At 47.6% G+C, this 16223-nt stretch overlaps 1 protein-coding gene across 5 annotated transcripts in view; it reads left to right on the forward strand.

Annotated features, from left to right (window-relative positions):
• Window positions 1-16223, forward strand: part of Sema3e (semaphorin 3E) — a 259856-nt gene that overhangs the window by 206001 nt on the left and 37632 nt on the right. For 2 of the 5 annotated variants that reach the window (XM_063237463.1, XM_063237464.1), the window contains exon 17: window positions 6802-10767. The exons of 2 other annotated variants lie outside the window; for them this stretch is intronic. In XM_063237463.1, the coding sequence (XP_063093533.1) occupies window positions 6802-7227 (426 nt within the window). In that variant the 3' untranslated portion in view covers window positions 7228-10767. Of the gene's footprint in view, window positions 1-6801; window positions 15440-16223 lie in introns of those variants that run through there. One more of the 5 variants, XM_063237468.1, reaches the window with a different exon arrangement.

A 16223-nucleotide genomic window follows, 5' to 3' on the forward strand; every position in this document is an offset into this window, starting at 1 on the left:
AGCCGAGGAAGCAAGGCGAAGACTGCTGAGATAACAGACACCCGCAGACAGAAACTAACGGGCACGCTCTAAGGGGGGCCCGTTCTCCCAAGGAACTGGGAGAAAGGAATTGCAAGAGTTTAAGTAGGTGAGGTAATCACACCCACAGAATCCAAGATTAGCTCTTCCAAATTACTCTTTCACTAATTAAATTTGGTGGCAGGATACTTTTGTAGATGGTTTCCATTTGAAATGTCAGTCTGTCTTCCTTACACAAGGAGCATAAAACCATTATTTTATAAGTACAGAAGAAAAGCTTTTAAAACACAACCAAATCACCACTATACCCTCATCCATTAGCTCTCAATTCCTAAAATTCGATATACTCTAGTTCATATGCCTCTAAAAAATTGAAAATATTCAGTCCCAAAATTCCTAAGGAAAGAAATTCATTCATTCTTGTTGAAGTATTTAGTTGTAAAATTGAAATAATTCTTTATCTCTAAAATGCACAACACTGAAATGTGTAAACAAAGAAAATTTTTGACATTCATTATATATTGAGATTTAAATGTTGGTTAATTCATTGTGTCTAATTTTCTGTTATGATAAAGAAAACCACACTTACTTCAAGCTACTCAAAAGATTAGTGAGCAGTTAATTCCCCACCTTGACAGAATAGCTTGAGCATTCTGAGTTTGGAACACACCATGGTTAAGCTTCGCAAAGGTGCACTGTGATCCGACAGTGATCTAAAGCGGACATCCCAGCGCCAGAGCTGGACCTGGACTCCTCGGGAAGTAGGATTTAATTTGAAAGCCCCCAAGCTGATTCGTTAGCCAGCGTCCCTGGCTCTTTTCCTGAGGGAATGATGAAGTGGAGGAGTTACAGAAGGACCAAGTGACACCCACGCCAATGCTCAGGACACAGAACTTCGCAGGGAGGGGCTCTGATCCCTGATTTAAAGACTGAAGGAAGCTCAGACACACTGAAGCCTTGTTAAATGAGTGTAATGAAAAATACCACTATGTTTTGGCAGAAAACCATCTATAAACTAAATGAAGCCGTGGTTTTGTACGCAGCACACAAAAAGTTCGGTGCAGTGAGTTTCGGGGGAGCCAAGCTGTGAGTGATTTGTTGAAGTTTGTTCTTTAGCCATGCGTTGAGAAAATCACAGCGTATTCCTATGACACTGTGACAGAGTCTGGCTCTAGGGTGACTACTGAGTAAGCTCAGATCTTCTAGAGGGGAATTCGAGAGCAACCCCAACATACGTAAAATAATTTTATCCTTATGCCAATGTGGCATGTGGCGTGTGGCATAGCATGTAACCAAGCGGCTGGTGCATAGGAAAATTATTTCCCCCTTGATACATACTGATCTTTCCATTGTTGATTCTCTATTTAAGCGAAAATATGTTTGTCTCAAAACCAAGGTGCCTCACACTGAAATAACCTGGTGGGGGGGGCAGTGTGTCCACATTAAGGGAGGCCCAGTGCTCATGTTTATTATGGGAAGTCCTATAGAAATGGTAAACTGGCATCCAAACTTCAAGGCTTCAATCGAAATTCATTCTCAGTTTTTTGGTTTTGTTTTGTTTTGTTTTTGTCCTGTGACAACAGTTCCCACTTGTCAGCTCTGCTTTCAGGCCACTGACTGAGCAGTGTAAATCCATCAGGGTCAACTAGGTATTGCTGGGAAGTTTAATAGGCACGGTTAATTACCAGTCAGAGCCCACCATTTCTGGGGCAAATTTGTACAGACTAAATTAAAATCCAGTCACATGAATTTTATTGAGTCTCACAGCTTCTGTAAAAATAAAGCAAAGAAACCACCCTTTTGGCTATTGATCATCCAAACTGCACACTTCTCAGGAAAGTCTCCTCGTGCTATCTCTGTGGCAGGCAGTGTACACTCCTGAGCTCCTCAGTGCTGACCATGTGGGAGGGGAGGGGCGGTGACAGCTGCGAGCTGACGCTGGCGTCTTTCTGCACATGCGCTGCACACCCGGCAGTTTGTGCAGTGCAAATATTACTTCTTAGTTTTTCTTGTTTTCATAACATGAAGTGCATGAACTCTTGCCTCATTTGAAACATCTGTTTAGTCATATTAATGTTTATTTTTCAGCCTAGGAGAAACGCTCATCTTTTCTAAGCTAATAATTCCTTACCCTAGGTAACTATTCAAAATTTAAATTTTCAGCCTTGAAAAGAATACTTTTACTATACCTTGTGTCCTAATTATTTTTTAATTCTGCAGTAATTAATTTCATGGAGGCAGAAGTGTTCTATAAAGGAATAGAAGTAGATCTAGAGTTTTAAATATCTTTCTTTCATTCATTTTCCAAAAGAATGCTGAGTATTTTTGAAAATTAAACTATGTCTTCCTGAATCCTTGGGATCAGATATAGACATACTTTCGATCCCACTCAGATCACTTTGATGCTTTTGACTTGCAGTGTGTAATTGAGTTAATCATCCTATTAGTTTGTGGCCCATTTTGATTGAAGTAGGAAGCACGATGTTAGCACAAGGCCGGTGTGAGGATGCACAGTCAGGAACCATCTTTCCTGCACTTTTTATCACTCGTGTGCTAGGGTGATGGCTCGTGGGACGTGTAACAGAAGTGTACCTGTGTGGAACTGGGTGTCTGGACCACGCGGGGTGGCTCGCGTTGGCCTCCGTGGGGCCCCTTCGGTCTCTCTGCATGCCTTGGGTGGCCTCAGGACGCACTGCGGGGTGGCAGCTCTGCTCCCCTCGTGAGAACGCGCTGGAGAGCTGGCTGTCGGTTCTCCGAGCCAGGAAAGACAGACTGCCATAGAGAGTAACTTTGGAAGTCAGTGGAGGAGAGGTTTTCAGTCTTAGAAGTCTTCACACTTCTCCCTTCCTGTAGTCCCTGGAGATTCAGTGTTGCATGTGTTTCCATGATAGCACTAGGACAGTGCGTTACGGAGTGAGATTCTGTGTTTGGACGTTGTATTCACTTGAACTGTTTCTCCTCTGAACTTCCCTCCATCCTGATCTCTTTACCTATGGAAATTTTCAATAAAACATTCCACTTAGCTTTGTTTATTTTTGATCAGTGTTTCTAAACTCCTCTGATCCTGTAATTATAGTGTATTGCAGCTTAAACAGGTTCAAGACAGACGAGGTTTGTTTGTTGCCACACCAAGCTAATGAAACAACAGGTCCTTCTCTGCTTGTCTGGCTGTGCTTCTTGTTTTTGACTGCCAGGTAGAATTTGGTCGATCATCCTATTAGTCTGCGGCACATTCTCATCGCAGAGACGCACGACTTTTTTGTGTCACCTTCTTTTTCCTGAATCACCTTTTTCTGCTTTCCACACGTGTGGGAATGTGTCCATTGCAATGGCTGGGAAAAGTCCGTCTGTATTTCCAAACTGAGCGTCGGGGTGCTAAGCCTGTTAAGTAGCGTGATCTGCAGCGTAAAGCTGCTTTCCAGCCTTCCTTCTGACGTGGAAACTCAGCGCCGCGCGCTCTCCGTCCTCCTGTGTCATCGCCTCTCACTGCCCGTGGGCGCCCCGCAGCCTGGCTCGGGTCCGTCCTCAGTGTCATCGGGTCCTCTCTCTCTCTGTGGTCACCCCCACCCCACGGTGCCAGGCTCCCGCGTGCCAGGCAGCACGGCGCCCTCAGGCTCTGCACCCCAACCCCGGCCCGGCCCCCAGGTTCTCGGCTCCCCAGCGTCCGGTGTCACCTGCTCCCCCCACGTCTGCCTTGCTTCCGGTAAATCCTCCCGGTGCACCTGAGCGCTTGCGGAGCACGTGGGTGCTTACTGGATGTCCTCATCGTCTGAGCGGCCTGTTTCTGTACTTCCCCACTTTTTCTCACTTATTTCTCCTCGTGTTTACTTCCAGTTCTTTGTATCTTTTAGATTTTAATCCATTTTAGTATAAATGTCACTGATTTCTCTTGGATCTGTTTGATATTTTGAACACTACACTTTTTACTTTGAGTGCTTATCACGATTTTTCAGCATCTTCTTGTATTAAAACCATTTCCTTTTCTGAATTTTTTCCATGTAGTGTGATAATTCTCCTAAAGTAAGCAATTAAACAGCTCCCTATTTTTTTTTACAGATAACTGTCTGTTATACATCGGGTTCATGTTAGAAAGTGTTCTTAGCAAGGGCAGTATTTATTTTATGCTATCATGTTAGATATATTTTCTGCAGGTCAACTGTTCTATGTATTGAAGACAGGGCACATAAACCAACAAAAATAAATATGTAAGTGTTGGCTGTTAGTTCTCTACTAAGCTGATTTCAGTATCAATTATATTCTGAATTAAACATGGCCAGGGCCCCTGTCTTTCCTAAGTGTGGAACCAGGTGTCACTGCACGTGGAAACCACTGCTTCTTCCTGCCCAGCTACCAGATGTGCGGAGTTCTTTGTTCAATTACTTTTTTATTTGACATTATGGAACACATTGAATCAATCTTTCTAGTTGGGAATATTAAAACCATTTTTAGTAAGAAGCTCTGCATTGACAGTGATTGCCGATTTATTTTGCACCGTCTTCTTGACCCAGGAAATATGGGCTGCAGACACATTGAAAGCACAGCTGGCTGAACACAATTCTGTAATCACGACTTGGTACTGGAGGTGCCCACGGTAACTACAGTGGAAAGACTAAATCATGGAAGGACTTCAAATACAAATTTCTAAGTCATTTTTTATTTTTAGATATTCATAGCCCATGGATATACATTTAACTTTCAGAGTGATTTAAAATGTGTCATGTATACCCTCCAGACTGACCGTTAAAATAACTCTTATTCCTCGGCTTATAAAGTAAATGCACCATCCCAGGAAGGGAGACCAAAGGTCCGAGACTGACAGTGTCTCTTGCACGCCAGGAGGTGCAGGGACAGTCCCCACGTTGATGTCCCGACCCTGCTCTTCTGTTGTGGACCTGTGTATTTCACACTCACATCAGACAGCATTTCTCAGACTCGGGCTTTGAGTAAGGAAAGAAAGGCCAACTTTTGTGCCAGAATTAACAAAAAACAAAACAAAAACATTGTTTGTTTCTGTCCTGTTTCTTCATAACTTGCTGCTCTGTGCCAGAGGCCAGGCCCGAGGACGCCCCATCCTTTCCAGCTTGGCTCCCTCACAGGCTACACAGAGCGAGATGGGAGGGCCAGGCTCTGTGCAGCAGCCTCCTTCGTCTGGGGCGACGGCGCCTGCAGCCAGGCTGGCTTCTGCTTCCTCCTGGTTCCGGCCATTTCTGGGCCACCTCAGCTGCACAGGCACAGGTCGCCCACTGCGTGGCACACCTGTGGCTCGGGAGCACACGGGTGTTCACATTCATTTTCCTCTGTATGCTGAGAACTTTACTCCCTGTAGAATGACATTAAAGGGACAGGGATTTGCCTTTAGGGAACATAGTATATGGCTACAGGGGTGAAAGTTTCAAGGAAGAAGGATTCAGAGTGTTGCTGAGCCGCAGGAGGAAGCCACGGGTCTTTCCGAGCCGAGGGGTGCTTATGAAGAAAGTGAGGGTCTAGGCCTCGTGGGTGTTTTCCTCTAAAACAGTGTATACACAGGGCATGGAGAAGCGTCCACTAAGCAGGAAGGGAAGAGCAAGCCTGGGAGAGCCCTGGGAGGGGACACGGCAGCCACACAGGGAGGTTCTGGGGGCCGCTGGGCGCCCGCCTCCCGCCCTCCAGGCTCAGGTGTCTCCTTGGCGTGCACACACAACAGGAGTGAAAAGCTCCATTAAACAACACACATTTGTGTGCTCACAGGTTTATTCAGATTCCAAATAAGTCATTCAGAGTAAAATCGGCTTATAAGGAAAACATAAAACAACTATACGTTGTTAAAATGATTATTTCCCAGGATGATTTTTTTCATAGTTGTCTTCATGAAGATGGGAAGCAAACTGCTATGTGGGTGTGCATATGTGTGCAAAACCTGCCACAGCCGTACATCCCGTGTGACAACCCAGTGTGCCCCACACTTTCCTCAAGTGATGTCACGATTTTAGTGTCTGTGGCCGGACAGGCTGGTGTTTGGTTTCTATTTGGCTGGAACGTCATTAACATAAATGTTTATGATATAGTAAATTTTGACACAATTATTACAAAAAGGTTGGAGCAGTAATGTACCCTTTTTTCTCAGTCGTGAGGACAGGACCCAGGGCCCCTGCACTGCGGCATCTCTGCCCTTTCTATTTAGTGAGCCCGGCCTCGCTGAGCCCAGTGCCCTGAGCTCCCTTCAGCTCACGCGGTCTGCCAAGTTCCCGGCGCGTGGCAGCGGACTCTGCGCTGCGTTTGTTTAGGTTCATCTCTGTCAGGCCTTCCAGAAGTGTCGTGAAGGCTCCCTGGAGTAAGCGACAGACGTGTTTGTGAGGCAAGACAGTGACAAAATCCTGGCCCTTTACACAGAAATCCTCACGTCAGGCGTGGTCATGCCCGGGCTGTAGGAGCAGCCTGGATCCAGGTGCGGGTGTGCCCACTCTGTGGTGTCCCACAGGAAGAGTGACCACACCCTCCTTCCAGCCTCCTTTCTAATGGTTCAGTTGATCCATTAGGGAGAAAGCCCTCTCCCCTTGCTCTGGGAAGCTGATACAGAATGACATCAAGGGCGTTGGTAGTAGGAAGAGGCCTCTAGTGGGGCTGCGGTCACATGCGCACTCACATGTGCACACACGCACTCACGCTCACACTTGCACGCACATGCGGGAGTGGGCACTTCCACGCGGGCAGGTCGCGTGTGGCCTGGGCTGTGGAGAGGACGCAGCAGCGGGTGCAGGCGGCGTGGCCCCAGCCCTGTCCTGGGCACTCTGTGCGCTCTTGCAGGTGCAGACGGACGACAGGGTGCTGCAGGTGGACCTGGGGCTGCTGTTCCTCCGGGTGCGCCGGTCGGACGCGGGCACCTACATCTGCCAGGCGGTGGAGCACGGCTTCGTGCACACGGTGCGCAGGCTGGTGCTGGACGTGGTGGACGAGCGCAGCGTCCGGGACGTGTTCCGCGGGGACGCCGGGCCGCGCAAGGCGCCCTGCCCGGCCCCCGGCAGCGTGGCGCCCGCCAAGCCCTGGTACAAGGAGTTCCTGCAGCTGCTGGGCTACGGCGGCTTCCGGCGCGTGGAGCAGTACTGCGAGCAGGTGTGGTGCGCCGAGCGGCGGCGCAGGAAGCTGCGGCTGGCGCCGCCCGCCTGGAAGGAGCCCAGGCTGCGGGCCAAGGCCGAGCCCCACCGGCGGCCCCGGCGCGCGGGGGAGCCCTGAGGCGCGGCCGTGGGCGGGCGGGCGGGCGGGGGCCACCGGGAGCCCAGCCGCTGCCAGCCCAGCTTGCAAGCGCGCTGCCTCAGCCTCCCGTTCTATTTATCAAAGACGTGGCCGTGGCTGTCGTTTTGAATTTGAGCTGTTTGTTCATGGAAATGATCGCTTTTACCCTCAGAAGACATACGATTGTTACAGCATTGGAGGAAAATGGGCAAAATTTCACAATCGTGGAAAGTTTAAAAGTAAACGTCCAGGTTTCCCGTGGTTGTAGAGGACACAGGACACGCGCCCTGGCTGGGGAGAGGTCAGCCGCCCTGCTGCAGGGGAGAGAGGACCTGAGCACCTGGGTTAGAATTCTCACCCAAAGGCTCCCGCTGCCCTCTTGTGACCGCACAGCATATTCTCCTGCGTTTCTTTTTCTCCTACAGCGATTCAGAACTAAAAGCAGAGTGTGAGTAAAGAAATCTATTCCGGGTCCTTTTCCAGAAGGAGCTCACGGAAATAAATGCTAGCGTCATGGCCTGCTTTCACACACAGGTGGTATGTTTGTAGGTGATTCAGTACTTCCCAAGTCATGATGCGATCGCCACACTGAAACGCCATTAAAATTGAAGTTTAGATGCTTTCTTAAAAAAAAAAAAAAATCAACCTGAATGCTTAAAGGTATTCTGGAAATATAATTTATTTGTGAAAACTGTTAAAACATTTTGCTCTCGAATTTTCTTCTGTTTTACATGAACACAGAGGGAATTGTTTCATGAATTCATTTAACTACAAGGTATTCAAAGCATTTTCACTTTTGCCAAAGTTTCCATTTCTGATAATGTTCAATTCTCGTGGACTTTTCCTATCGTGTTTTAATACTTAACAGTTACCTTTTTAAAATACAAATTTTCAAAAACACTGCATTCACAGAAAAAGTAAAAGCAAGTGCATTACACATAAGAACAATCATGCATTTTTATTTACATGGTAATGTATATGTTTATCTTAGCCCTCAAAGTTGTAGGCTATGTAACTCAGAAGCTAAAGTGTTGATACTTGGTACTGGCCAGCAGTCTCATTTTAAAGTTAGTAAGTGCGTAAATGTTTCTGAGGAAATGTAAGTTCTTTTGGACAATCCACCATGTTTCAGATCTGCCAGATAGAAACCCATGGCAATTGAACAGGTGCAGAAAACCCCCCTTGTGGGCCCCAGGCGTCCGCAGGATGCCATCCCTGCCCACAGAGTGGCTGGAAACAGCCGGTCCTGAAGGCATCTTTTAAAGCTGCACCTCAGTGAAACCCTGCCCGATTAAGGGAGCTGGCTGTACTGACACAGATCATAGGTTCCCTACCAAGGTTTATATCTGCAGTGCTGAAAAAGTGACCAGATAAGTGAGTAAAGCAAGGGTTGTTGATAATATTCTTCCTTTAACACACAAGAAGCAAAAACAGGACCTTTGAACTTGAATAAAGGGACAAGGCAGAGACGGCAGGAGGATTCATTTTAATCTGAGTACACAGAGCAACAGTGATGCTGCTTGTGAACTAAGCAAAGCTGGTAAAATACTTACATTTAATGGCAGGAGTTCTAGCAATTAAATGCACACGGAAGATATTCAACTAAAATAAAATGACTCTCAGAATGTAAACATTTTATGTAAAGTACCAGAGGTGATTCGGGAAAATAAGTTCTATCTCAACTATGAAAATGCTAGTTTGAAGCAAATCTGATACAAAGGTTTTGAGGGCTCCGGGCCAAGGCTGGGGGAGCCCTGAGCCGCGTATGTGTATGTGTTCATGCTCATCTTCCTGGTTTCCTGCCTGTTTAACTAGCAGCTGAGAGAACAGGAAAGCCAAGGGAGGATGAGGGGAGCAGGAGAGGGGTTCCAAAGACGTGTCCAGGCCCTGTCACATTTCCCCTCTGTCTGTCTCTCGGCACTTACAAACACACCACACACACTCACACTCACACTTCTTTTTTTTTTTTTTTTTTGGTACTGGGGATCGAACTCATGACCTCACACTTACTAGGCAAGTGCTAGAACCACTGAGTTAAGTCCCCAGCCAGTGCACACACGCGTGCACACACACACAGTCTTTAACCATTGCTGCCTTCTCAAAATACAAACCAACTCATGTATGAGTCTCAAACTTTCTGGAGAATTTGAAACCCACATCAGAAACATATTGCCACAGTCTTTGCTCTATCTGGGCTTAGAATTCAAATCTAGGTTCTCCTTTCAGAAGTGCGCAGGCTTAGAAAATTAAAAGCAGTGGAGGGGAATCTCTTCCTTGGACCTGACAGGGCGCACCAGCAGACATCCACTGGCTTGGAGGAGGACTCGAACCCCTGGCCCTCAGGCTGGGCGAGGTGAACGCGCACCATCCAGGAGCAGCCAGCTGCTGGAGAATCGCGGCTTCCCGCCCCGGTCCAAAGGGTCACCACGGCACTGCAGTCACTCTTCCTCAGCCTCGTCTGGTGATGGAGAGGCCTGGAGGACAGACCGACCTGGACGCAAGCCGAGGTTCTCCTGCCTCTGCCGCAGGTGCCCATGATCTGGGGACCTGGGGACCGAGACTCCTTCGGAGGAGCTCGACTTACTTCTGGCTCCTGGGCCACATCACACCTGTCACTCCACACTGCCATCTCATGGTTACTGAACATGTCAGTGCAAGTCTGCCAGCTCGGAGAAACAGGGATTGGAAAGAGAATAGGCCCTCATAGACTAAGGAGAACGGAGCAGAAAGTCATTGCCTGTTCAGTAAGTGGCACTCCATGGATAAGTTAGAGATGCCCCTCCCCAAAACGGTTGGATCGTGAGGATGTTTGACTGTTTGGTGTCTGCTGTAGGGTGTGTGCAGGGCTTTGTAAATCTGCATAGTGGTTATGAATATCTGTAAAATTTGTACAGTACAATAAATCTTTTTGAGTATTAATGTTAAGCATGAAACCAACACAGCAGCTGTTGTCCTTAAAAATGACTTGTCTTTAACCTGACAAATATGTTTTAAAGTATTTAGTGCTGTGTAGTTATTGGAGATCCAGGTAGAAAGTGCTACACTCGTGATAATAATAATGGGCCCATTTATTTTCCTCTCAGCAGAGCATCATGCTGAGTTACATTTTAAAAGTACTCACTTTTCAGGCCAACAATTGCTGCATTTGAATCAGATATATACAAGGGACTTTTCACAAACACTTAGTTGTAGCAGTGTTATTTAAGCTGGAAACTTTTCCCCTTGGGAAGATAGCTTTATGTACTGGCTTTCGTTACAAACCGAATGTGTTCTGTTTGTGTTTAAATGGCTTAGTTATAAGCTGCAGCACTGTGCTGGGGTATTTTGGTCTCTGTGCTATGCTTATACTTGCTCTATGGGTCTAAATGATTTCTTTCCCCGTTGTCAGCCGTGTGTCGTCATCCTGTCTAGCCACAAGCTGCTGGGCCAGGGACAAGAGGACCTTGTGGACAGTCCACGCCACACAGTTCGTCTGTGCCATCACAAACAATTCCGTTTTGTTCAAATGAGTTGGAAAAGAAATAAATATTCACCAAATAATGCTGTCTGAGGAATATTTTCTGTGTTTTCTCGCTAATTGAACTCAGGTTTCCTGTAGTGCATGTAAATGTAAGCATACAATGTTGAACTGACAGGATTTTTAAAAAGTTAGGAAAGCAGTTGTCCTTCTGGAGAAGTTTTTGTCGGGTGTCCAGGGGACCACTTGTACTGGCTGACACGCCCTGTTCTAGGACCAGCAGTGTGGAATTCCCTCCCCAGTCTGGCTCCACTGAGAGCTCTGGCAGATGAGCACTTCAGAGCGGTAGCTGTTAAAACCTGGGTGACTTCTGCAGCTTTCAGGACCTGTTTTCAGGTACCTGAGTCTGCTGTTTTTGAGAGCTCGTAGGGAGGCCCTGAGGAAGAGGTTTGTATCCACTGACTCTTGACAAGTTCTGATGTGGGGGTGAATCTTATTCCATTTGTAAATAGTTACACAGTTTCAAAGCACACATGATGCGCAGCCCTTGGACGGGGTCTCTCACAGCTCTGTGAAGTGACAGTGGCATCCATGGTGACTGCTGTCCATGCTTGAAGCCACTCCTGTGTAGCACACGGCCAATGCGCCCTGCGGTGTGTGATGAAGCCTTTGAAACAGCTCCTTAGATGCAGTGTCTTAGTGAGAGAGAAGATAAACCATCGTGGTGGCTGGAACTCTCTGTTATTAAATGGAACAGACACTACTCGTGGTTTTTGTTGCTTGTCGATTGGCACCACTGAGAGAGGTCCCAGACCCTATGCTGTGTGGGTACTGAGCCCTCCAGGGTCAGCACACATGGTCCCCATTCAGCAGGAACACAGCAGCAGCTCCCCTGGGTGGTCCACACTGAGACGTGACCCAGGCCCAAAGTCCCTTCAACAGAGCCAGGGGGACAGGGAGGGCACAGCACAGGCACATTGGCCTCAGAGCACATAGCACCGAGGGGCAGAAGGAAGGGGGTTCTATGACCCCCAACCCACATGACACCGGAAGCGGATGGGGGGGCCAGGCTACTGGTGACCCCACTGGGGCAAATCCAGACCCATGAGGCCCCCGCCTGTGTGGCACACCATGCAGCCCGTACCCTTCCTGTGCTTTGCACCCTGAAGCCTCCATCCTCCTCCCCTGACCCCGGGGCCAGTGAGGAAGGTGCACATCTCCAGGGATCCTGCAAGAGTCTTGGTGCAAAGCCCAGGGCCACGGGAGCTCTCACGGGCCTCAAAACCAACCCAGCGCCAGGCAGGCCACAGCCGTAGCTCTGTTCCTGGCTTTTAGAGGGCCTGGGTCCATGGACCCTGACAGAGACAGCAGGCTGTGTGTGAGACGCAGGCTCACCCAGCTCAGTGCTGGCCTCAGTGGCCAGGGCCTTTCTCTACCCCACCCTTCCACAGCCCTGCGGTCACTAGGTCAGAGAAAGGGACTCCAGGTGCAGAGGAGTATGCAGCTGCTTAGCCTTTCAGGAAGGCCAGGCATGGGCAGGTACGTAAGGCATTCCACAAACTCAACAGCAAAGCAAGAACAAAGCCTAATTTAGAAAGTCAATCTCAATAGACATTTCTCAAAGAAGACCACAATGACCAACAAATGAATGCATGAACGTTCAACACCATTACTCATCAGGGAAATGCAAATCAAAACCAAAATGAGTCATTCCTGCACCGTGGGAGAAAAGATAAAGGAAAGAGCAGTCCACGGAGGGGCTGGTGTGGCTGTGCAGGAAAAGGAGCCCCTGCACATGGTGGGCGAGAACGCGAATTAGTACATCCATCATGGAAAACCGTACATTAAACAGAGCGCTCACATGGTCCAACAAGCCACTCTTGGTGATTTACCCAAAGGAAACGAAGTCAGTGGTGTGTGCCAGAGTAACCTGTGCGCTGCATGTTCCTGTTAGCACTCTTCTCAATGACCAAGAAACGGAAACAGCCTACATCTATCAGCAGATGGAGGATGAAAATGTGGCGCACATACGGAATGAGGTACCGTGCAGCCTTCCACAGCAGGGCCTCTCATTTGCAGCAGTTTGGAGGGGTGAACTCATTGCTTCAGTGACATCAGTCAGGCACACAAAGACGAGTATTGCCTGGGCTCACACAAGGCGATGTTAGGGTTTGGCGGATGTCGGAGGCTGGGAAGCTTAGGGGCCATGGAGACGGTGATCAATGGGTAGGAAGACATAGTTGGAGAGGAACAAGCAGTTCTGGTGTCCTTGCAAAACAGAGACGCTGTCCCTAACAGTAGTGGTCTGGAAATCTCCAACAGCCAGCAGAGAGGATGTGGGAAGTTTTCGACATAAAGAAGGGCTAATTGAGGAGACAAATATGTGTAATATGACTTAGCTATCACACAGTGAGAGCATGCATCCAGCGTTATCTGGTCCACAGTAATGTGCACAACTCCTGTATTTTTATGAGTTAGTTAAAGAACAAAGTAAAGCCAGGCCTGGTGACTCATGTCTGTGATCCCAGCACTCTGAGAAGCAGAAGCAGGAGGATCAAAGTCCAGCTCAGCCTAAACAACTTGAGGATACACTGTCTCAAAGTAAAAAAATACAAAAATGTCACTCGATGTGAAGGCCCTGGGTTCAAATCCAGGGCACTTCAAGAATAAATAAATTAATTTTTTAAAAAAGTATGAAAAGCACTGTGCTAGGCTCTAAGTGTGTAAATGTTAATCTTGTTAGTCACAGAGACAATACAAATTGGACTATATTTGCTTTCAGAATGTGTTTCCATTATCCATTGGGAAAATTGAAAACTGCCATTTTAATTTATCAAGTATGAAATACAAGAAGAGCAGAATTTACAAAGTATATTTCAAGTATTTGTCAAAATGTTATCAACTCTGAATCTTGAGACACTCAGCAGAAAGGCATTAGAAATCTATGCTTTAATTCAGAGGAGCCACAGTAGTACAGCTATGAAAAATGATCCATAAAAAGAGAAAACAATTCAGGAAAAAAGAGCAAGAACAACAAAGATTGTCATCTCTATCGACCAGAAATGAGCCAGGAAGGGGAAGCAGCCACTGGGCCTGAAGCCGTGGGTACAGGCATGTGTCCCTCAGAAGGCCGGGTGGCATGAACCCCAGGCTGCACAGAGAGAATGTTCCATGTGTGCCAGATAGACACGAGAGCTGATCTCCCCCTGGGGAAGCTGTGAAAGCAGGGCGTTTGGGCATCTCATATCGCCAGGTCTTCTAACATACAGAGGCTCCTGTGCAGCCAGGAGAGGCTGGATACAGTCTCGCCCCAGCTCTCACGACCCACTTAACCACTGCCTGCCCTTTATTTCCATCCAGGTTTGGTTGTTAGAGGGTAATAGCCCAGGCACCTTAGCACTGGGGCCTTGCAGTCAAGAGCAGTAAAGGCCCTGTTAATGGCACCGAGGCTGGGTGAGGCTGGGAAGCCAGAGGAAACTCACAGCAGGCTGCTGTGCACTGAACTCTGCCAGTCTGACCCTTTCCCCAGGTCCACATGTTGAAACCCCACCCTTCTTGAGTGAGGGAGTATTTGGAGATGGAGATTTTGGAAGATAAGATTAAAGGAGGCTCCGATGGGTGAAGGCTTTCATAGTAGCCGACTGAGAGAGGAGAGAGAGGACTAAGGCTAAATAGAGGCATCTGTGGAGAGCGGTGGGCCACACCCTGTCAGGTGTGGAGACTGCTCACTCAGCGGTCGGAAGAAGAGGCCCAGAGCGGAGCCCCCGAGGTGTGCAACCCCTTCCCTGTGGGTCCGAAGGGGAATCAAGTCATAAACTCACGTTTCAGTGCTTCCGGCACACAGAGGGCCAGAGCTAGTTACAAGCATGATCACCCTCAGAAAAGCTTCCATGAGCTTTACCTATTTTGAAAGAATATTTGGAGACGCCAGCCTTTGCCACGAGTCAGTGCCACTGCTGGGGAGGAGACTGAGAAGGCAACAGGAGCAAGCACTCTGTGCAAGTCAGCCCCACGTGCCGGCCACTGCGGGGCAAGCACACACCAGCCCCTTCTGGAGCACGGGCTGAGAGGCTAGAAGAGCCAAGGGTCCCGATCCCCCACCGTAAGTGACCAGCTGAGCTGACCCAGAGAAACGCAGGCGGTGATGACAGCTATTGAGGTAAAATACAGCTCACTGCTTGTAGTGCAGGGCAGCCCTCCCACGGTGCTGGTTCTGCATTTGAGTCTGCTGACCATGGACTGGCTTTGGAGGTCTAAAGCAGTAGTCTGATCATCAATTCAGAGGATCACAATATGTAATCTAGCCTCTATGGGGATCTCCTTTGAAGGCGGTATCCATTGTTTATTTCCTATTGTCTTGCTTTGAAGTCCTGTATCACTTTCATTGTTTTTGTTGGGTTGGGTTTTATTATGTTTTGTTATGTTTGATTTTGTTATATCTGATGGCATGTGCAAAGATAACAAGATATATTATGGTAGCCATTTTGGATTTACTATTATCTTGTTTTGAAGTTTATTGCATTCATTGTTTTACTTTTATTGGTCCTATTCTGTTCTGTTTTGTTTGATTTTTACTGGATTTAAATATATGGGCAGCTATTTTGAAGGCAACAAGAGGCATTATGGTAACCATTGTTGATTTCCTAGTATCTTGTTTTGAAGTGCTGTATCACACTGTTTTGTTTTCATTGGCTTTATTCTGTTTTATTTTGCTTGGTTTTATTTTCTTCAAAATAAAAATTAAAAAAGTTTAAAGAGCTTTTTTATATTAAACATTTTTATAAAAATTCTTCAGGCTAGCCACGGTGGCACACATCTGTAATACCAGCACTCAAAGGAGTTGAGGCAGGAGGATTGCTGTGAGTTCAAGACCAACCTAGGCTACAAAGTGAGTTCAAGGCCAGCCTGAACTGCATAGTGAAACTTTGTCTTAAAAGACAAAACAAAATAAAATAATATTAAATCAATAAAATTAGTCTCAGTTTCCAAAGGTCAGAAGTCCACATGTTACAGTTCGGGTCTGAAGTGTCCTCCAAAGCCCTAACGGGATACGGGCTGGGATGCAGACTCCTCTCAGCTCTGGGAGGGGTGGAAGTGATGGTCATGGGCTGCTGCGGTCATCAGCAGACTCACGGCTGACTGCTGGTAGGAGGTGGGGCCTGGCTAGACGTGGTCACTGGGGTATGTCCTGGAAATGTGCATCTCCCTCCCTGCCTCCTGGCTGCTGTCCAAGAGCTGCTCTCCTTCAGGGCAGCCCTTCCCTGGTGCTGTTTCTGCATTTGAGTCTGCTGAGCCTGGACTGAAACTTCTAAAACTATGAGCCAAAAACTTTCCCCTCCTGAGGCTGGGTGTGGTGTCTTGGCAGTGAGAAAGTGACTGAGACAAAGGTTTTCAGTGGAGTCTCTGCTTGGTGTCTTGGTAACTTTTCTCTCATTGCTGAGACAAAATACTTGATGCTTAAAGTGAAGCAAGGAAAGCTTATTTATCTTACAGTTTCTGTAGATTTCAGTCCCTACTCAACTGGCTCCAAGGCAGAGTA

Source organism: Cavia porcellus, unplaced genomic scaffold (assembly GCF_034190915.1).
Source record: "Cavia porcellus strain 051 isolate PalLab524CR breed Dunkin Hartley unplaced genomic scaffold, mCavPor4.1 scaffold_2, whole genome shotgun sequence".
NCBI lineage: Eukaryota > Metazoa > Chordata > Mammalia > Rodentia > Caviidae > Cavia > Cavia porcellus.